Below are 23857 nucleotides of genomic sequence, written 5' to 3' on the forward strand. Positions count from 1 at the left end.
ATGCAACCACATTCAGTGAATACAGTGGTACCTTGGTTCCCGAACACCGCAAACCCGGAAGTGAGTGTTCCGGTTTGCGAACATTTTTCGGAAGCCGAACGTCCGACACGGCTTCCGATTTGAGTGCAGGAAACTCCTGCAGCCAATCGGAAGCTGTGCCTTGGTTTCTGAACCGTTTCGGGGGTCGGACTAAGTTTGAGAACCAAGGTACCACTGTATATGCATTCTACTGGGGTGGTTGTCCTTGCCAGCTCCACTCAACAACCCCACATACCTGCCAACTCCCCCTCCCCCACCCCTGACAAAACCCTCCTCCCTTTACACTTCAACTATCCCTTCACCGCTTGCCCCAAGCCCCATCCTCTTTTAAAGGGGTGGTGCTTAGCCAAACTGCTTCGTGAAGCATCTCCCTCCCTCATTAAACAGCTTCCTTGGGTTGCCTGCCACCCACACTGCTAGCCTGTCTGCATGCTGTTCATCATGCTGGAATTGGTGTGGCGGCAGCCTAACATTTTTATGCATGTATTTAAGAAATAAAGGGATGGGGGTGGGTGGGAGAAAGTGTATATAAAATAAGTCACATTTGAGCTGAAACAGGGTATCTACTATTAATACTAAAATTAAATTTTCATAAGTTTCAGAAACAAACATTTCCACAAGTAGTTTACAAATACTATACCTGAAGGTAAGACAGTTTGGGTAGGCATTGTGCTGATCACTGAAGATTCCAATAGACTAGGTTGATATATTGCATCAACAGGATTAATAGTGCTCTACGACACAAAAACAAAATTAAACCTTTTTTGAGAACCACAGCAGTGTGTGCTCCGTGCAGGAACTTTCTTAATGCAATCGCAAAATTCCTGAGAGAAAAGCAAAGTGACAGAAGTACAGCAAATGTTCTCCAAGCATTAGTGGACTGTACAGAATAGTAGTAGCAAGTTGAAAGTGAATTTAGTTAAGTGTAAATATACTCTATCATAAAACCCAGGAGTCCCAGCTTTAATTTTTAACGTAGTGATGTGATAGCAACCCTAAAAGATGACAGTCGATCTAGAGATTGTGGTTTACTCCTGCTTTCAGAGAAGATACTCAACAACTCTAGAAGTACTACTGAACATGGTGCCATAAGAATTTGTCAAGAATCTTGAACAGGAGTCACTATGAATATGTTTTATGACTCAGAGATTTCATTTTGCTCCTTTGCAGTTTGAGGGAAAGCATAATACATTGTCTGATCTTGTTTCACACTAGTTCATTCTACGTTGAGACACAGTTCCGTTTATCTTTCCGCCTTCAATTTTCTTTTTCAGAAAAGCAATCGTCCCTTTAGTAATACCCCTTAAGACCTTTTCACACACTACCACACTTGCCAGATTCTGATGCAGGACTGATGTCACTTTGATCAGGACAGGAAATTAACATTGTGTATCAACTGTCACTATTTTAAAGGGGAAAAGGCTATAATACTTTCAGCAAGTTGAAAAATTGATGAAACTGAAAATTACCAGTATATGGTGGGCGAGGTATTCATATGTTAGGGTTGCCACACATCCGGAACTTCCCAGACATAGCCAGTATTCGGCCCTATTAAACAGCGCCCGGGAAGAAATTGCTGGAATGTCTGGGAAAATCCAGACATATGGCAGCCCATGTTGGAAATGGGAGATTTTGGCAAATTTCATTAAAAAGAGCTCGAAGCCTCTCTGTTTATTTAGATTGGGGCGGGGGGAGAACAACGCAACTTCAGCAAAAACAAAAAAAAGCTTAACAACTTTTTTGTCTGGATTTTCACTTTTTGAAATATGGCAACCCTATCATATGTGCCCTCATTATACATGTAACATCTACTAGGATAGATCTGCTTCAAAGAGTAGAAAAATGAAGGCAGTTGGGTATATGATGTGTACTGATGTGTGGCTCTGGTCACATGTTATGTGGTACAAGTGAAGGCATGCAAAGATCCATCCTACTAAACAAACTGCAAGTGATGCCTTTGGGAAATAGCTCACTTTTCATTTTGTTCAAACTCTGTCAGCAGAGTTCTAAATGTGTGGGTTAAATACAACTGAAATCACCTTTACCGATATTTAAAAACTAAACCTAAAACAATCCTGCCATTTGCAGAGCACACGGTCAGAAATAAAACAAAGTAAGGCTAGAGCAGTCAGCAACCTGAAAACTCAGCAGACAACACAATCTGATAAGATCCATTTAAATCCAGATATTGTACAAGATTTCATATCAAAGAAAGATAAACCTAGAAAAACAGTAACTCAGAAGATTAGACACAGACTAAACCGAACATGAGCTTCTTTCTGGAAAAGTAGGACAGCAACAAAAATAATAAGGAGGAGTCCTTGAAGATATGAAGAGAAGGGGAGCATTTGAGGGTAGTACAAGCAGGTAAGTTTTTCTTTTGCAAATGATTAGCAAGAGTGTTAGCTGGTTTTCTGCACACACATTGAAGGACTCTTGTGATAATATATGGGAACAACTCAGAACTTGAGAAATACGGTAACTTCAGGGGCAAGAAATGCTTCTTGCAGCAAGTAATCTCTTCCTGCTTTTAAAATGGCAACAATGGCTATACTTTGGAATTAGCTTCCTGTGGACGAAGAACTAGATATGGAACAGCTTTAAATCTATGCAGCACAATAAATTTAAGCAACAGTAAAGGAGGGCATCCAATACAATCAATCCACTGATGGATCGAATCTGCCAGTGGAATGGGAAGCGAGACAATCTTCAGCAATCTCCCTCCCCACCAGCCTTCTAAATCTGCTCTGGGGGATGGGGGGGGCCTCCAGAGCAGATTTAGAGGCAATGTGGGTTGATAGAGAATCTCCAAACGTTGCCTCCCTCTCCTATTGTGTGAATGGATTCCTTTCATCAGTTGATGAACAGTATTGGATACCACCCTAAATACTGGACAAGACAAAATTGCTGTCGGTAAATGAAATTAATTAGAGCTTATTTTGTTCATTGCCATTTTTAACTATTATAAAATAGCATTTGACTCTAATTTTAAATGTACTGAGGTTGTTTGGAAACTGACTTTATACAATACAATTTGCTGTCAAAGATGAATGTTTGTTATGCCTCTTACTTCCAACATATTGGAATGATCTCCTTGATATTTTGCCCAGATCCTCACTGTTCTAAAGCTGTTCTAAAATGGTGGTGGCCCTCCAGTTGTTGGACTCCAACTCCCCTCTATCCTGCCTAACACGGCCAATGGTGAGGGCTGATGGAAGTTTGAGGTCAACAACATATGGAGGGTCACAGCTTGCCCACTCCTATTCTAAAGACTTTTATGGATCTTTGAGAATAATGCTTTACTGTTCAGTGTCAAAATGAGTTGTGTTTAAAAGTCAGTATTATTAATTCTACAAACACAAAAATCATGCCAGTTGAGAGAATGGGTGTGATCTAACTACCACAGCATTAGGTATAATTACGAGCATGGTTAGTTACTAATATTTTTCCCCATAGCGAAGGTGAAATCTTGGTCCTCTCCTCCCTCTCTAATAAATACTATCTCTAGTTAATCTCAGAAGAGTCTTTGTGAATGGTGTGCCTGAAGAACAGCAGTAAGGACGAAACAGTTGGGACAAAGCACTGGGAAATTCTGGAATACTAATTCCTCAGTCTTTGTACCAAACACTACGTAATGTCAATGCAAAGGCTTTTATTCCATAGTCATCAAATCTAGTCAAGGTTTTGAAAGACATTATCAAAACATGGTGATAATTTATCAGAGAACGTTGACAGACTTTCAGACATCTGAAGTGATGACACCAAAATATTCATTTTCAGGCATTTCAATTTCATTCACCTCAGTTCCTTATTACATTATGATTATATTGGTATACCAGAGGATCTGTACTTGAGGGAAAAAGACTAGTCAGATTGTTACAGAACTAAAGAATCATGCATTTTACTATGTGTACAATCAGGAAACAAGTTTTCAAAATTAAAACTACAATAGATAATTAGGAGGCTATCATACTGAAAAAAAATCAAGCTAATTCAACCCTGCAAATATCACAGTATGTTTTTAAAACATGGATACTCTTAATGCATTTTAAATTACAATATACTCATCTGAAAGTAATTTCAGACAAGTTAGAAGCACTATTGGCTGGAGTTTTAAGGACAACGGACCAGATATTCGGCTTGTTCTGGATAAGAGTTGAACTCCTCAAATAGCATTATAGCTTTTCAACTTACATGTTAGATTATCGGAATTTGCTTTACATAGCACTGCCCCTTGAGATAATTGGGAGCTTCAATTGGTCAGAAACAGTGAGGGTTCTGATGGGAGCTGTCCATTTTAGATCACATTGCACCTATCCTCTACCAACTTCACCAATTTGCGTCAAGTTTCAAATCAATGTGCAACCTATTATCTTCAGAGCCCTAAATGGTTTAGAACCAGAATCTCTCAGGAAAGTCATTTCCCTATTCCCAATATGAACTAAATGAAACTGGACCATTCAATGTTGATGTTTTAGAAATAACTTGTTCATGTTAAGGACATTCAATCCTTTCTACAAGCTCTTCACTGTTATTTTTAAAAGGTGTGTGTTATGCTGTGTTGATTTCAAGCTTATAGGAAATAACATCTTGTGTTCCATGTGATTGAAAAGCTTTCATTTAATTATAAACTCTGCAAAGTCTTCACAGCCAGCCTCCTATTAATCTACAAGCAACACCAATTAAAACACTAGAAAAGTAGAAGATTAACACATTGTGTATCTAAAGGTTCAAGCAAAAACAGATAAACATGACCGGAAATATTTTGAATTGTAATACAGTACAAGTAAGTTTGAGAACTGGTAGGAGCTCAGTACTGTTTAAATTGGAAACTCAAGAGGACTAAGGCCTTGTTTATTATGCTCATCACAAGAAATCCTGGCAATCGAGTTTCTTAACTGCAGATCTGCCATTCCTGAGTAATTACTATTCCTCTTAAAACTGCATTCTCCATTGCTCCCAGAATGCTGCAGTGTTTAGAAGTTATTTATAATCTATTGATTTGATGCTATGCACCCACATCTTATTTTCAAACTTGTTGTAGCAGAAAGGAAGAACTTGCTTTGAATTTCCACATTTATAAGACATAATCTCCTTTGAGACCATTAATGAATGCATATGAACTCATACAGTTAAGAGGCTATCCTTAAACTTTGCAAACTAGTTCACCAACTTTATTTATAGGGGAATTCTCACTGTGACTGTCTTGTGATTCACTAGTGATATCATATACAGTATATAGAAGGTACTTTATATTCCCAACTTTATGGCATGATGAGGGTTTTCTTAAAAACAGACCTACACTTACCCTACCAGACTGCAGTTACACTCTTGTCTCATGAGGTCCAGCACTACTTTGTTTCCTGTAGTTCTAAGGGTCTTAAAATGTGTTTTTAAGTTTCAGCAATGAGGGAAATGGGCCATGAAAAAAGGTCCCAACTATTTATTAAAATGTAGGGTCAACTAGAAAATAAGAAAAACAAGCTACTTCACATAACCGTTCTGCTCTTGTTTAAGCTAAAATGCCAATGTAAGTTCCTACCAATTTACAAACACTCAGAAGTCAGGAAAATGTATACAAATGGAAGACAGAAGTAAAGTTACATGAAGTATATACAACAAAGCAACGTGACAGAAACTTCTAGCATGTATTTCAAAAGCAGTATTATAAAGAAATGTTATTCTGAAAGCACGTGCATTTCAGGTACAAGAAGAGTGACCAAGTTATCACCCCAGTTTTCCCCCATTGCGGGTTTAAATTTGCTTCATTAATAAGAAATAGTGGTGATAAAAGCGAAGCTGGAATTTAATATTCTTAATTGTGATTTTTGAAGCTTAAGGAAAGTGACAAGATATTGAGGAGACACCAGAAGATGTGACTAAGAAAAAGAATGTCAAAATTGAATGGAAGTTCAAGCCCCTGTGGCCACATGACTGCAGCTTTAACGTTCTGCCGAAATAAAGGGAGATTGAAAGATTAGATTTAAACTTACTATAAGTCCATCTGCGTGCTTCTCCTCATTACTTTGGTCCTTAAGGAAAAATGTTACAAATATTAACATATCAATTTTTTTACTAGATGCCATGTCTTTGCTTATATGAGAATAATGGTTTCTCTCCAGAATTTTTTACTAGATGCTGCGAAAGTGAAATGTCTCTGAAGGAAAAGAAACCGATTAACCATTAGAAACCTTGCACTTTATAAGCCATTGGTATCTTCTTACAATAGCTAGCTATATTTGCTATCATCTGAAGATAATAAAGGCTAACATATAAATACTGAAAAGCGCTTTCTGTCAGATGAATATAACACTGAAGAAGCATGCTGCTATGTGTCTACTAGTTCTGTTTATTACCAAGTATCATGAAGAGGCCTGCACAAACGCAAGATATTGCAAGATATTTCTGTGACATGCAAGGTATTTCTGTGACATGCTCCTTGATGTTTTAGAAACTATCACCTGAAAAAAATTACAAGTCACTTAAAAGAAAAGCACGATAGTGAAGGGTTTATTTGGCCATGACTAAATGCCTCAGTACCAGTTAAATAAACCCCTCACAGGTGTATGCTTTCTCCTACCACAGGTCTTATCTCTGTGGTCTAGAGTAAGTGTAATGCTAGCCAACCCTTCAAAAATAGTTAAAGGATTAGGTATAGGCTGTAGGATCATGTATTTTCCCTTCTTTCAGGTGCAAGGTTCCATCCTACTCCTCAGCTATACCTTAGCTGTGAATGAACTGTCATTCATCTTACATTCAAACTGCATCTCCCTATACAGTACAAATAATCCGTAGTTAACCAGAGTACACAAACATATAGCAGATTTTCCTTTTATGAAGTCTAGGATTCTCCTCGATACAAACAATGAACCAGACAAAACAAAATTATCCTACCCTTCTTCCAATGAACTCAGGGTGGAGTCCAAGGTTGTCTTTTCCCACCCCGTATTAGTTTCATGGGCTGAACCCTGTTGGGCTGAGTATGTACCACTGGCCAAAGGTCACACGGTAAGCTTCATGGATTGAACATGGTTTAATTGAGGAAGTGCCAATCAGAAATATCAGCTGGAAATTACTTCAAAATTTCATCACTGAGTAGGTACCAAAAGAGCACAGTGAAGGGACCTACTTGCCTGATGTCACTAGGCAGTGAGACCCAACGTATAGCTGTTCCCACACTAGAAGATTGCATGTTATGTGGCACCTTTAACAGTGCCAGTTCTGGGGATCAAAGCAGCTGAGTGGGCACACATGGGGCAAGATGAAGCTGCAAGTAAAGTGGTACCAAGTTGCTAAAGGCTTTACATACTAACAGTAACACCTTGAACTTGGCCTGGTAGCAAACCGGCAACCAGTGCAGATCTCTGAGTAGAGATGTTACATGCTGAGAGGGTCTCAGTCCTGGCAGCAACCGTGTTGCAACATTCCTCACGAACTGTAGGCTTTTGGATTAATAACAAGGGAAACCGAGTGTACTGCAGCCATCCAATCTTGAAGTCACCCGTGGCTGAACTACCGTGGTCAAGCTCTTATGGTCCAGGAGCAGCCACAGCTGTAGCACCAGTCACAGTTGGTAAAAGACTCTTCTAGCCACTGATGATACCTGGGCCGCCAGGGACAGAGCTGGATACAGAAGCAGCTCTAAACAATGGATGTGATGTTGAATAAAACTGCCAGTATATCAAAAGCCATACTGAAGACTATATGGTAACAGAAGAATGCAGGGAACCAAGCGTAACGGGCATTAACAACTTTATTGGGTCTGTAATTAAATGATGCATATTAGTGTGTTATTTAATACTTAATCATAGAATCATAGAGTTGGAAGGGACCCCAAGGGCCATCTAGTCCAACCCCCTGCAATGCAGTAATTTCAGCTAAAGCATCCATGACAGATGGCCATCCAATCTCTGTTTAAAAATCTCCAAGAGTGTCAACCACCTCTTGTGGGAGTCTGTTCCAATGCTGAACAACTCTTACTGTCAGAAAGTTTTTCCAAATGCTTAAGTGGAACCTCCTTTCTTGCAACTTGAGTCTTATCCTCCAGAACAGGAGAAAACAAGCAGGCTCCCTCTTCCATGTGACAGCCCTTAAGATAATTGCAGATGGCTATCATATCTCCTAATCTGTGGCATATGCATATACTTGAGAGATGAGAGTTCCTAATCAGATTATTCTAAAAGAATATATGTAATTTTTAATGTTGAAAACTTAATTAAAGTCATTAACATAATATACAAACTCCGTGGTGGAGTACAGCCAATCATCCATTGCAGAATCCACAGAATGGAAACAAGATCCAATGCATAATCATGTAATGATAAAGGCGATTACACTAATCCCAAATATTCATTGAAACACGCACACACATATATTAAATGCACAGTGATCATGCTCTACGCTCTTTTTTTGTGGACCAGGGACAGGAAAAGGCTTGCATTTTGCTAAAATAAAGCTGCTACAAAAACGAAGGTAGCTTTGTTTCCTCAACCTAAAGCATAATCATACAAAGTCCATTATTCCAAGTCACCCAAGGTCCTATAACTTGAGTAAAAAAAACAAAAACCTAGCTACTTTGATTTCTCTTGCACATTTCCCATGGAACCTATTGTGGGTTTGCAGTAGCTGAATTCCTAATTCTTTCAAGTAAATGCTGCTCTATTTTTAGAGCTAGGAGGGAATAGACGAGGGCCTCAAACATCAGTTTTTATCTTGATGATTTTAAAATATTATAAATGGATTGAGAAGACATAAGGCTGGCAGAGAGTTATGAACAATTCTATGTTAGTAGGAACGTCATTTCTTTATCTGGCCCACAGGACTCTACCCATAAAATGCCCCCTTTCCATACAATTCACCGGCACTGCTCCACAGCCTCAACAGAGTCCTTGAATTGGGATACTGCCTCTCGATCATCTGACTGGAAGTGGAGGGATGCATATATAGAAACCTTTGCCTATTGTGTGGCTAGGAGGCCTATAAAAGGTGAGTGTCTCTACTCACATTTGCCTCTTCCCATACCTACTTTCACCTCTGATCTTGCTCACCACTGGTATGCATCTCATGGAAGCAGGCTTATTAGGGAATGTGGCACAAGCTGCAAAAAGTTCCCTATCCCTATCTTAATGCACTATGTCTGAGATAATGGGCTGGATCCAGACTTTACAGCTGCAGGCAGGAGTATCTCGAGTGGCATTTCACTCAGGGGATGCTCCTACTGTTGGTGGTAAGGGAACTTCTGCCAACTCTCCCCTTCTGCTGCAGCCCCCAGAACCCTCAGAATGATGTGGGACACTGGACTGGGGTTAAAGGGAGAGACAGAATTAGCAAAAGAAGCCTCCCAAAATTCTGCCAGATCAGAAGCCTTCAGTATTGTCTGCCTCAGGTTTGCATAGGTTTGCAAGGCAAGGTATGTTCCAAGAACAAAACTGGGATAAGGGTGCACTAAACATTATAGCAAATGGGTTATGGGGAGAGAGAGCAGCAGCAAAGGTCTCTTTTGTGGATGAATGACTCAAATATTCTCTTCCCCCATCTTTCCTTTTGCACTTTCTATGGAAGCTTTCTTAACTGGCATGGGTATGGGGAAATTTGGAAAGCCAAGGAGAAAAGCCTAAGCATCAGATACATTATTAATAGATGCATTTTACAATCTTGTGCAACTGCCTATTCAGAATTCTGAACAGAATATTTATAAATCCAACTTATTCCAAGGCAGATCAACAGTTTATCTGACCCAGAACTGCCTACCCTGTCCAGCAATGACTTCCCCGAGGACGCCAAAAGAGATATTTCCTGACTTTCCTATTACTAGAGGTCGTTCAGCTGCAGATGTCAAGGACTGAATTTGAAATCAAACATGCAAAGCATGGGTTCCATCACTAAACTACAACCTTTTCCTCATTTGTTTTTCTTTAGTAAATTGGCAAGCTTGGCCAGAGACATATGGACAACAAACAGCACTGAAGGTGTTCTGTTTCTTCACCAAAATAAAATTTTAGAATATAAAATCACAGAATACTCCAGAAACTTTGTTTTATTTATGCTTATCTTCAGATTTGCAGATGGTACACTCTCTCTTCAGCAGTGAGGCATGCATATCTTCCATGTTTTCACAGAAAAAAAATGAGTAAAAAGTATCCTTACACCACAAGCAAGTCTCACCCTCTTCTCCACCTTGTTAGTCTATTATGTATGGGAGCTATATACAAACATAGCTCTCTTTGGAGAAACCTGTTACAATGTTGTACTACAGCACAAGTGCACTGGGGCTCACCTTCTTTGATCATGTATAAAAGTTCCATAATCCAGTTTACGATTAGGATTTTATGATGCCCAGAAAAACTTAGTGGGTTTTTCACTTCTGATATGGCAGGAACTTCAGTGCTATAGGTTAGGAATTATTAGGCCTATTAAGATTAGAGAATAAATCCAAAATTTTAGAGTAGATTAGTACATGCAAACCCATTTGGTGAGTAAGGGCTTTAACCATACATATGCAATATCTTTTCATGCCAACAATTGCTCCATTTTATCAATTCTCTATCCAAGGCCCATTGTTAAAGGAGGACATGTTTTAACTCAATTATCAGACACTGATATTCAAAATGAGTTTTTGAAGGCACAAGTACCATCAAATTTCAAGATCGATCTTTAATAGACTATAATTCTGTTATTTATACTGTTCATGTACAACCTAGCAGAGCGCTTTTTTAAACATTTGTTTCGCCATACTTCCAACCTGGGGGCTTCCACGAAATAGTTGCTTGTGAATGTTTAAAACACCAAAAGTAATCAAACCAATGTAGGCACTGACATAAAGAATCTGTTTTTATGTATGCTCAAACAAAGCATGAAGAGCACAGTCACAACATTTGAGATTATGGTAAACACCACTTTGTCAGGATCAATAGGTCAGTATGATCACCACTTTAATATGAAGAATGGCACAGCATTGAGTATGCTATTGTATGCATTGTATAACTTATACAATGTACATTCATATACCCCTGGCAATCTACTTACAGTATTTATCAATCTACTTACAGAATGCAACAGGAGGGGAAATAATCAAGTCATATAAATGTACATATATCTATACCTTCCAATTCTTATTAACTTTGATGGTTCAATGCCTCTACAATATACAAATCGCACAGAACGATTTCTTCCAGAAAACATTATACTGCAAACACTTTTTATTGTATTTTCCAACAGAGATACTTACTTTAGCAATCTGCAGCAACACAATGCAGTGTTTTATTGATTCAACCATGCTCTAAGGGGGGCAAAAATAAACATGTTAGCATTTCTACAAAACTTTTACTGCCTAGAATAGAGTGTTAAGGAAGCAAAGTACTTCCTTTGGTTAGTATGTTCATTATCAGTTTAGTACTTATTTGCCATAGATATCTTGTAAGAATTAATTTATGATAACATTTCTGCACTCGAATGAGTGAACAGGGTGGAGAAAATCAGTAACTATTTTGCTAATAGTTTTAATGGATCATTATTTCCCCAATTTATACAGCTAAAGCCACACAGGGAAAGAACATTTGATGGGTGAAAGAAGCTACTTCTTTTTCTAAGAGCAGTTAACTTTAAAGTTAACTGACATCCTGCAGGTTATTGCACAAGCAAGATATTGTCTAAACCGGCCTAGGCACCAGTGCCCTGCAAAGGTTTTGGACAAAAGCTCTCCCTGGCCCCAACCCCCTGGGATAATGGGAGCTGTAGCTCAAAATATCTGGAGGGTACCAAGTTGAAAATACCTAAACAATACCTTCACAACAGAAGGATTAGAGCTGCTTTTGTTGCTCAGATTTTATCATTAAGTTATGAAAATACAATAAAATATATACTCCAAAAAGCAACAGGACTAGTAAATGTGTCAAGTTATTTTGTGTCATGCTTTCACAGACCTGACTGTTAAGCAGGTTACCATCAAGCATAAAAATATTCTAAAACACTACTATATTTTCTATTTAATATAAACATGGAACATAATTGTAGGGCACAGTCTCAATCTCCATTTCCATCAAAAGACAAATATGAAGATAATTTGGACCACAGAAGTGAGAGGATGACCCCTCCCTCCTGAACATATGGTACAACCCATTTCCCCCTCCTCTAATTAGGTGGCATAAGGAGAAGCAGGTTCTCTGCATTTGGGGGGGCAACTGATCTCCCACCATTCCATTCTAAGTGCCTGTCAGCAGAGCAAGTAGCTAAAGCGGAATTAAAGATCCAAGTCAAGCCCTTAAGTTGCTTTAAAATACGTAATGATTAAACACATACTTACACTGGTTGTTTCTTTGAGGTCTTCAATCTTCTGGAGGAAAAGAAAAGAAAAGCAAGGTCTTTAGCAATGTGAAGTTACTCATCTTCAAGATTGCTTCTTGTTAGTTAATGTTTATTTAAAACATTCACATAAAATATAAGCTTAATATATGAAGCAGCACTGTGCAGAGCTATATGGACTAAGTATTGTCTACTCCAACAGCTCTCCAAGATCGAGGGAAAATGTCTTCGCTGCCTTTTGCACCCGGGATCCTGCTGAATGAAAACAACAGGATCCTTACTGCAATCAAAGCAGACATATTCCATTATTACACTGTGACCACTTTGCAACCCTTTCTAGATAATTAAAAGAGTACCAGGAATGCAATTTGCTTTAGAAAAGGGTTGCCCAACAGCACTAGAAGACGACTTTAAGCAAAGGGTGTGTTGTGCAAATTGTAAGGGTAGTGCTTTTTCTAGCATGATGCACTGTTAAACCGTGCCCTGCTGAACAACCAAAGATTATTAATGCTTGGTTTACATTCCCATCCCACCCTGCAGATAAATAGCATAAAAAGAAAAAGCTTGAAAGCAAGTACTGTACAAGGCGGCTTCAACTGAAACATGTTCATCCAGGAAATTTAATCTTCATTCCACATTTATCCCAACTGAAAGTGATATATTTGCATTTGAATCAGTTCAGACACTGTATTCCTATACTTGTGTGTGAAATCATGCAAGTACAGAATTGTTCAGACAGCGGTGATTCATCTTCATATTGTTAATTGTCATAGGTTGTTCCAAACTGCCACACACTTGTCCAATACAGTGAAGACTCAAGTCTGCCTTTTCCCCGTCTATGTAGACCAAAAACAAACTTTGGTCAAAGCTCAGGTTTGTCTGAAGAAAGATAAACTATAAATGACACAGCAATCCAAATCATGATTTAGCTCTGGGTAGTGCAGCAGCAGGAGGAGTACTAGGGTAGGAGTGCAGCAGCTGTGATCCCCTCTAGGAACCTGCATGTTCGCTCTATGTCATTGTTTGGCTTAGCGTTATGTGTTGTCCTGTTGTGGCATCTATTTTTCTACAGGGTCTATAGATGTGACAGTTTTGACACAGCTTTCCATAAAGATTAAAAGGAAAAGAGAAGTGATGTCATGGTTTCCAGTAACATTTCCTTAAACTACATTTCTACAGGAAGCAGCTGCTAGTTGTCTTGAGTCAGGGGAAATAACTACCTTATTGCTTAATCAGAAAATGTCTAGCATTACTGAAGTTGTTAGCCGCCTGGAATGGCTGGGGCAACCCAGAGGGGCAGGGTAAATAATAATAATAATAGTATCATGCTGATTTTAAAGAAATACTTTGGGGTGAGTGTAACTGGAACCTCTTCCTTCTGCATGAGAGGAAGCAGCTTTAAAATACTGAATGCCAGAACAAATCAGGAAGAAAACAGCTCATCCGTTGCAACACTAATCTGCCATTACAACAAATTAAGACTAGAGGCCAAACAAGTACAAGGTCACACCCCAGCGGCAAGATTGTATAATGGTAAGACAGTGCCAAGTGCTAGATTACAATCTAAAATATGAAGTACAGTTAGCAAATTACCCTGTTCTAGAACACAAAAAAGCCAGCTACATGGCTAGTTGGTTTAGAATCATTCTAACAGTGCTGGAAGTTATTGCAAAGAGAGGCCCAATTACTTCTCAATAATTGACTAAAGCGTGAACTTAATTTTATTTGAATTGGATATATAATTTTACCTGGCATGTGTAGAATCATAGAAATGTAGAGCTGGAAGGGACCCCAAGGGGCATCTAGTCAAACCCACTGCAACCACCAACCTTCTGGTTAACAGTCAGACGCCTTGTCATTTTATGCTCCTTATTTCATCCTTACATTACATATTTCATTAAGCCCTATGAACTATGCTAATGGTACAATAGTTCATGAAAAGTGAGTGGGGCACAAGGCATTGCTAACTGAACTTCCAATAACTGACTTCTCCAGGAAGCTCACAGAGAAAAAATATTTAAAACAACTGCAGCATGAAACTTATTGAAATAAAAGGATAAAACCTTTTCTATGGCTCTCCAAGCTTGTTTTCATCTTTTTAATTATATTCCACTGTAATGGAACAATTGAAGACCTGTTAGCAATTATTATTACAAGTGTTTTCCGTCCCAACAACTAAAAAAAATAAAAATCTATAAAGCAACGCTCAATGCTAGTTATCAGCTGTATATAAAAGGAGTGCTTAAATTGCATTTTAGACAATTAAAGGAAGGCTGAAAAGTGAACTTCAGGGAGAGGAAGAAGCAACATCTATATAAAAAGTATACTTGCTTTTCTCTGTTCGTCATCTTTGCAGTTCTGAAGCTTTTCATCAAAGAGCTAAAAAGAAAAAGGCACACAGTATCAAACATTGCTAGTAAAGCTTTTAAAATGCAAACATGATAGCAATTTATTCATTTATTTTTTAAAAATCCAGAGTCTGCTGATCATTTCATTCCATCTTACCAGAAACATGTTTAAATTACCAGTGGTCTTAATCATCAGTATTTCACACAAAAATAATAATCAATATCACATACTAAGTCAGGAAAGATGTTTTGTCTTTAACCCAAACATGAAACTATTTGGAGGGGATGGGGGCTTCTTTATGATTGCAGAATTACATTTTTAAAAAGCCAAAGAAAGTGCTTTAAATTGTTCTGCGTTCTGTTGCTTCTGTCTCCTTAATTATCTGTTTCCAGTCAATATAATGTCTGAGCTAAAGCTCTTTAGACGGTTTCTTTACAACACAAAATAATGTGCTGCATGTAAAGCAGAGATGGAGACTCTGTGTCCCTCCAGATGGAGTTCAATGATAATTCCCTTCAGTTCCAGCCAGCATGGCCAATGATCAGGGATGGTGCCAGTTGGAATCCAACAGCATCTAGAAGGTTACAGGCTAGCCACCACTCTGTAAATGATTGAATAAGCTTTAAGCCTTCAAGGCATGCAAAACAGAACCTCTCTTGCACATATTTTTACTTCTCAAATACTTACCCCATTTCAAAGATTAAATATGTTAAACATATCAAGGATAAATCACAAGGGCAACATTTACTCTCTCCCTCTCCTAATATATATAATAAACAGTACAGGAACTACTGTTTTAAAACAGCTTTTTTAAAAAAAACAAAAAAACTGAAACCATTTCAAGTATGCTTGTGATCCAAGTCTCTACAGTTGACTTGTGTCATAGATGACTGGGAAATTTTAGGTTTTGCCTGATTTTTAGTTTTAATTCAGTATTGTACAATTTAAAGATTGCACGACACAAATTAGATTGTATTCAAGCTACTTATTGCTCCTAGCTTAGTTTCACTGTTCTAAGGAACAAGTTAGGAATGAAGAACTTGAATACTGAAATCTTCATCCAGACTCCCTAGCCAGTGGTGTCCAAACTTTTTTCAAAAAGGGCCAGATTTGATGAAGTGAAGGCCCGTGAGGGCCAACCAAAGAGCCAACCAAACTTGTTAACCTTTTTTAAGGATTGAAGTTGTTGAGGGTTTTTTTAAGTTTAGTTAGGATTTTACCCCAGGAAATAAACTACCACAGGAGCCGTATTAAACCGACTGGCAGACCGGATTATGCCCCCAAAATGGACTTTGGACATGCCTGCCCTAGAGATGTAGTCTTTTAGCAGGAACTGCTGTTAAATTTCTGAAACCCATCTAACTACTTAGCGAAAACATGGATCAATGAGCTTCAATGATGACAATCTTTCATAACCCATTTATACCATGGAGGTTAGGGAGAAATCAAAGTGCATCTTTACTAGATTATTGTAAGTCCAGTTACAATAGCAAGTTCAACATACCTTCAATTGGTCTATCAAAATTTGTAGATAAGCATCAGCTTCTGTAAGTTTTTTATCAAAATCTTGGACACTGGGAACAAATCCAGGATCCACACCCTATGTAAGAGAAATGCATTACATTTGAACATATTTACAGAACACACAGAACAGCACCTCATTAGCTGCAAGATTGAACTGGGCAAATTTCAAAACCATGGAATAACCTGCCTAGATACACTTTAAAGAATGAAAAAGGCTAGAACATTATATTATTCCTACAGATATATGTCAGCATAGTGAAATGATTAACTCACTGCGAGGACTAGGGCTCTCCTAGCACTATTGTAAAGCCTAAATATTATGTTCTTGTGAGGTTAACTATTTTGCTACGTAAGCCACATCACAGCAAAATTGTTACTAAGGTGAAGCATCCAATACTCTTCCAACTAAAGTTTCCTTGTAAAACCAGGCCTTACAAATGAATTCTCAAAGAATAGAAATAGAAGCAACAATCCAGAGCAGCTCAATTGTTCAAGCCTATACGTGTTTACTCTGAAAAAAGTCCCGCAGTGTTCAATAGATCATATCCCCAGGATAAATACACACAAGACTGTGCTGAAAATCTGCACTGGATTGTGACCACAGATGAATCAAGAAGAAAGGGTATTTCCACACCTCTGCTTTTTTCCTGCTTTTTCATCTACTTCATTTAAACAGCCTCTCTTATCCTCCTCCAAAATGCATAAAAAGGTAAAGGTAAAGGACCCCTGACACTTAAGTCCAGTCGCAGACAATTCTGGGGTTGCAGCGCTCATCTCGCTTTACAGGCCGAGGGAGCCGGCATTTGTCCACAGACAGTTTTTCCAGGTCATGTGGCCAACATGACTAAGCCCCTTCTGTCACAACGGAACACCGAAACCAGAGCACACAGAAACGCTGTTTACCTTCCCGCAGAGCGGTACCTATTTATAAGTAGCTAATACTTGCACTTTGGGTGTGTTTTTGAACTGCTAGATTGGCAGGAGCTGGGACCAAACAACGGGAGCTCACCCCATTGTGGGGATTTGAACCGCTGACCTTCTGATCGGCAAGCCCAAGAGGCTTAGTGGTTTAGACCACAGCGCCACCTACGTCCCTTCCAAAATGGATATAAGGCTTAAAAAGTTATTGTCAACTAGAAAGGCACACTTTGGACAGAACATCAAGCACATAAACTGATACATGTAAATCTATAATTCACCATGTCAAGATCCCTTGTTGGGAATTACATGGGGGTGTTTAAAATTTCTAGGTTTTATGATTGCAAATGACAAGTAGACAAACAGAAATTCATTATGTCTTCAATTCTCACAATTTAAAAGCTATAGCGTAGGTGTTTTAAATGCTAAGCAACCTTCACTTTTAAGAGAAGCAATTTTAGAAGACACATACTTTAACAAAAAATATTTAAGGAACAGAAGATTCCTAACAGAATCCAAACTGTCACTCTTTCACTTCCCTGCATCTGTTTCCACAATAATGTGACCTCTAGTGAAATACGTGCAGTGCTTCTATCATAGCTATCTATCACATGCATGTAAATGACATAAAATGCTACAAACTTCATTCAGTTTTAAATGTTAGTTAACTCATTTACATTTTATGTATTTCAGTGAGCATTTGCATTATTTCCAATGAAAACGAAGTTAAATATACTCAAGTCTTAGAGGTATTAAAAAACCAAGTAATTAAGCTATTAGCATTATGTTACAAGTTCTGCACTACATTCCTTTTTAAACTAGTATGATTACTAAGCTATTTAAGTACCTCAGCATTCATTAGAAAGCAATTCTACCTGACCAGGTTATATAAAAGAGGCCTTATAAGCTCACTCACCAGAACATGGGAGCCAATTGTGACCTCTGAAATGCATAAATTCCTTCTGAAGTACCACAGAAGTGCACACTGAATGCTCAAAATGGCCACAGAACAGTGCTTGAGTCCCTTTGGGCATCCTGTACATTTGTTACTCTTTCCTTCCTGTGAAATGCCTAAAGGTATGTGATCCTTGTTAGAGTTATACCTTATTTGCTGTAGAAGTCTGAATGATCCTTAAAATGAACTGGGATGTTTGCCCCACGTTATGTAACATTTAGGACATAGCATGACCACTACAAGAAATACACTACAAATGCTACCTGCCCAACATTGTTTCACCAGCAAGTATTTGGCTCTTGAAATTCTTTAGAAAAAAATCAGGGTCTACCCAGCAACTGTAGTGCCTACCCTCTCCCCATTGTTTCTAGGACCAATTTTCCTAATCTGCAAAGAAATACACCCACTTTCCAGAGAGTCATGGAAACATGTTGGGCATATGCTGAGGGAAGGAAGGATCACAAGATCCTTTAGTTGTGGGAAGCATTTCTAATCACTGGGAGAGATTGGCTTCCATGTCCATTCTGGGCTACAGGACCAAGTTCCTATGACCTCTTGGAAGTAACTGAAGCATTTCAGTATGTCTTCTTATTTGAATAATGTTGTATGCTTTAACAGTGTACACTACTTTGATGTTCCATGACACAGCGGTATAGAAATCCTTTTCTAAATAAAACGTAACTCAAACCTACATACTGTGAAAGAAGCTGATTTCAATGGGATGTGAAAGGAAAACTAACTTTCCTGCAGCCGAAATACGAACTAGGCTAACCATCGAGTGGGTTTTAGAAACGATCTCCTATATCGCGGTCGAGGTGATCAAACTGGAACTGCTTGTTTTTAAACAGCAAAGTCAGTGGCAGTAATTAGCCACTTCCACCAATGGCAGACAATGGAGCCTGCCGGACTGAAATCAGGCAGAGCTGCTGGGGGGGGGGAGTGCACCCCCTGGTGTAGCGCGCACACAAGCGCCGCGCTCTTCCTCTCCAGCGATCAATGGCTAGAGCTGCTGCGTGCGATCCCCGGCCCCGGCTGCAGGTACAGGTTCAGGGCCGCGGGCTTCGCAGCCCGCACCCTCTCCTCCCCACCCACCCCGATTATACACGGGGTCGACCACAGAACCCAGGCGTCCGGGTGGGCCTCCGTAAGCGCAGGCCGACGGAGATCGAGGGCGCCCCCTCCTGCCAATGTCGACGCTGCGCCGCCCCAACGCCCGGCCCTACTCACGCAAGCCATGCTTCCTCCCCTCCCGGGCACGCTGCCGGGCGGGGTCTGTCGTCGGCTGGGCCCCCTGCCCGCAGGGAAGCCGCGTCGCCAGCCCGCCGCTCGCAAGCAGCGAGGCTCTCCTTCGCACCGAGCCGGCTCCCGATTGGCTGCGGGTCAGGTGCCTCCCAGCCCGGCCCTTTCCTCTCCCCCGCCCCGCGCACCGACTGCGAGGGGGACGCATAATAGCCATACACACCGGGCTGCTTCCTTCCAGCCGGCGCTGCCGGCTTCCTCCCGCTTTCTCTCGAGGGCATCCTTCGTCCCGGGAATCTCCCGCCTTCAGCGGTAGCCTCTACCCAGCAAGACTGCAATCGGGGCAGGAAGACCAAATCGCCGCGCGCTGAAAGGAAGCCCTGATTGGAAGGGCTGCCTTGGAATCCGCAGCACCGACTGACTTCGGCCGCCGCCTCGCTACCCAGCGGGCTGCTTGGAGTCTAACCTCACGCGCAGCGCCACGGAGGACACGGGCTCATCCGGATATTTCACCCGCCCCCTGCCTTCTTGCATCATCTGAAATGCCTCCGGCAGCTTTCTTGTTATTGGCTACAGCGCCGATCGCTCTTTTCCATTTCGCAATCCTGACCCCCGTTTTACCTACGAGCGGACTTACTTCTGAGCAGGCATGGCTAAGATGCTAAGACTAACTTTTCGCATCCGCCTAGATTTCTGTAGCTCACTGTCCTTCACCACCTTTAAGCGCAGCGTGTGCACAGTTTCTGCAGAACGCAGTTAAGAACCTTTGCAAGGCTAGGCCTGCGAATCCTGACTATTTGGAATTAGGTATCACTGGCGTGGATCCAGGCTAGACCAACTCCACTCTGCGCATCGGGGTTTTTCCGCCCAGCAGTCCCTTACACTGCCTGGAAAGCTGCTCCTGTCAGAGGAATCTTCACCATAGCAGGAGGCGGGGCTGCGGCCAGAGGAAAATCTAGTTTTCCCTATTTCCAGCACCTTTTGGGGGGGGGGCGACACACGGAGCAGCCATGAGAAGGGGAGCATAAAACATCACCTGGTCTGAATGCGGCTTAAGCCCAAGTAAAGCATGCTTCAGTGCCAAGCTGCCATTTTCTAACGTTTCTCACTTGAAACGTCACTATGATTGATGCCCATTAATATTAGGCAGTTGTGCCTCTGCATTTGCTCATTACCTTAAATATTAAAAGTGCACCTACTGTTATCCATAGTTGGTGCCAGTGTCTCCAAAGAAATCCCTTTCTGTGATAGCACCTTGGAGTGGCTAATATTCTCAGGAGGAATATTTACATAGCAAAGTTTTCAAAGCAAGAATATGCAGGTTTAGTTTTGTTTGGTTCCCTTTCCCCTTCTGCCAATGTGCAACACAGACAGCACTAATTTCTCCATCATTATGCACTACAAAAACACAGTTGGGATATGTTTCTGTATAGTTCAGTGTTATTTGTATGCTACCATAAGCAATGCTTAATAAGCAAGATTTTGGCAAAGAGTACAGGTTCATTATTTGGATGAACTGGAGATCCAGAGGTGCAGTGACTTGAAGATTCCTGTAATGATCTTAACATTGCCTCCATTCTTTTTTTTTTTAATCCAAGGCTTTGTTTCAGGTAAAGAAAATAGAAATTAAAACTGCGAACAGGTCATTGAGTAGAGTCCACATAACAATCATCACAGGAATCTTCCCATCATTGTATTCTTAGATCTCCAGTTCAGTTACAAAGGTTTCTCATTCACAGACCGGCAATAATGTAAAATTTGTCAACTGAGGTGCTATATTTGCAAGATGGAGACATGATATATGGCTTAATTTCACAATAAATGTAAGAACAAATATACACTCATGGAATAGAGATTAGTATGGATTACATTTTATACAGGTATTATGCAGAACATATGCATCTCTTTTAGCTTAGGCTAAACTGACTAACGCACCTGAAGCTGAAGAGTATGACGAAGGATGGTTTCCTCTAAAGCATGAATCCATTTCTCTCTCTCATCAGCATCTCGAGCTGGAAGAGTATTAAAAATATACTTAAGTGGCCTTAAAGAAACAACTGGAAACTTAAACCAATCCCAGGTCAGTAATAAAATGTCCTGTTAGTTAAGCAAAGCTAATCAAATGAAAATTGCTTGCTGAGAGACAAGCCTACATTATAGCTAATGAGAAAGTTTGAAGATATTGTGAAAAATAAGTACATGACTGAAATCCGAACACAGTTTTTATGGCAACTACAGTACAAATACTCCTGAATATTAGCTAAACTGAAATAATTCACAATTCCATACTAGTATGTCCCAAGCAATAGCTATCAACTTGTGCTTGTAGCCATCCTAAGGATGGAAATATATGGGAACGGAAGAAATGAACTGATTCAAGGTCCTCCATTTATAAAATGACAAGACAGCCAGACAGCTGCAATGCTCCCATCCTGTCTATTATATTTCTAGTCCACATTATATTACTTATTTTAGAGAATGGAGCTAGTTTTTACATAGTTCACTTACATGGTAACTTCCAGCGGTTCTACTTTCATTTTAAATGCATCCAAAAAATCCTATACATAAAAAGCAAGCTCCGGCATTCAAGATATCACAAATCTAGCATGAGAGAAACATGGATTTCAGACCAGTTCATGCAGATTAAGAGGTGGGACTATGCAGGTAACAGCTGCCTCAGAACAAAGTAAACAAGCTGCAATCTGGGAATAGCTGAAAGTGGAGAAGGTACAGCATGAATATACTATCAGAAGTCCTGCACTATAGGCACCTCCTTTGCTGAGGCCCTCTGTGGTTTTGACATTCTGCTATTCTTAATGATAACTGAGTCAAAATTGAAACTGATAGGATCTTCAGAGTTTATTGGAAGTACATCTGCACACTTCTAAGCAATAAAAAGTCTTTTAAAAAGGGTATGTAAATAACTCAAAATGCAAAGGTGGGCAATAATTCAAATGGTGAAATTTTGTTTTCATTCAGTGAATCAAGCACAGATATAGTAATCAAAATAGCTCACTCAGTGCAATAGATATCTGGGGGAAGAATCACAGTTAAGCAAGCAAAGATGCTGAAACATTGGCCTGCCTCCAGTCCAGTCACCCTAACTCAAAGATTCACAGCTGTCTGTTTCACAGATGAAGTAGGTCAATACTCTGCCAAGAAACTGAAAAAATCAGCATGTGATATGTGAGCCAGGAAGGAGCTTGGTGTACTCCTAAATACTGCCCACACTTCTATGGGAAGGATGTGGTCACACTTCAAGCATCCTGAAACTAGTCTGCTTATAACAAAGTCCTATGGCACTTTAAAGATTAACAAGTTTATTCTGGCATAAGCTTTTGTAGCAGGAGCAGCTACAATATTAAAAGCAGCTTCTAATAGTGTTAGGTTTATATATGTAATTAATAAAAAGACAACACACATCTAGGTCCTGCAAAGCTCACAGGGTCAAATCACTGCTTGATCATGAAGCTCAGTGTATGAGTGTTCACACAGATGGGTCTAAAAGTCAATAAACTAAGTAGATTCAAAATGCTGTAAACAAATGTTACATTCACATTTGCCATAGCAATTACATCAAAGCAGCTATTTACGTTACTGCAAATATTCAGATTTATCCTGGTATGTTCAGCCTTTTAATTATCAGTGCATATTTTATTGCGGTACTGCATCAATATTGCAGCCTTGTAGTAGCTAAGTGACAGTTCAATTTATGGAAGCAATATTACAGTGTTGTTCGTATTACCCAGTGAGGGAATAGATGAACTGTAGACAGAACAGGCCCACAAAACCAAGATAAACATCACGAATCCCTAGAGACTGCCAAGAGCCAGCAGCCTTCTCAAGCTAGAACTAAGTATTAAAACTGAGGTATGATTCACAGCTCATTTTTCCCACTGGCACCATAACAACTAGAGATAAAATTTTGATATTATGTCAGTATGATGTCAAGCTTCCCCCATCTCCACAAGTGGCAGCCTATGAAATGGAGCAGGGGTGGGATGTCTGTCAGTACAGTCATGTTACAACATATATATCACACATGGAGGAGGGGGCAGATTACAAACTGACTTCAACAGCCCCATAGTAAAATATGTTACTGTGACCAGGTAAGAAATTATGAAGACATGCATAAGTACTACAAGGTCTGAATCAGCCCAAAAGGGTAGCAGTTTTCTCATTGGCTAGTGTTGGACAAAAGAGCACCTAATCACCATTAAAACCCTGATTTCTAGGTACCACAATAGAGCCACATATACTTCAGATAACTAACTAACTAATGGAGGTTCATCTCTATTAATTATAAACCAGTGTTCCACTAATCCCTATGTCAAAGGTACTGATTCTTGGTCTTCCTAAATTTAGTTTCAGTATGCTTGCTTTTAGTTCCAACCACTGAATAAACACACGATAATATAGGTCTTAGGACATGTAAAAGTGGTGATACTGAGCTCTTTTGTCTGACTGATGATGAAATGATGACACCCAGGAGCATCATATACTTGTTTAACAGGATTGGAAACAGGAGCAAAC

The 23857-nt window shown here is 39.8% G+C and overlaps 1 protein-coding gene across 7 annotated transcripts in view; it reads right to left on the bottom strand.

The window, feature by feature from the left end:
• The window catches only part of OSBPL9 (oxysterol binding protein like 9), a 57809-nt gene that overhangs the window by 10233 nt on the left and 23719 nt on the right, over positions 1 to 23857 (bottom strand). The window contains exons 4-10 of one of the 7 annotated variants that reach the window (XM_053392459.1): positions 21260 to 21336; positions 16193 to 16288; positions 14671 to 14718; positions 12341 to 12367; positions 11267 to 11317; positions 6033 to 6071; positions 680 to 773 (exon numbers count right to left, since the gene is read on the bottom strand). In XM_053392459.1, coding sequence (XP_053248434.1) covers positions 680 to 773; positions 6033 to 6071; positions 11267 to 11317; positions 12341 to 12367; positions 14671 to 14718; positions 16193 to 16288; positions 21260 to 21336 — 432 coding nt within the window. Of the gene's footprint in view, positions 1 to 679; positions 774 to 6032; positions 6072 to 10315; positions 10408 to 11266; positions 11318 to 12340; positions 12371 to 14670; positions 14719 to 16192; positions 16289 to 19312; positions 19456 to 19547; positions 19812 to 21259; positions 21337 to 23857 lie in introns of those variants that run through there. The other 6 variants (XM_053392458.1, XM_053392463.1, XM_053392462.1 and 3 more) reach the window with 6 other exon arrangements.

The sequence above is a fragment of the Podarcis raffonei genome, chromosome 6 (genome assembly GCF_027172205.1).
Source record: "Podarcis raffonei isolate rPodRaf1 chromosome 6, rPodRaf1.pri, whole genome shotgun sequence".
NCBI lineage: Eukaryota > Metazoa > Chordata > Lepidosauria > Squamata > Lacertidae > Podarcis > Podarcis raffonei.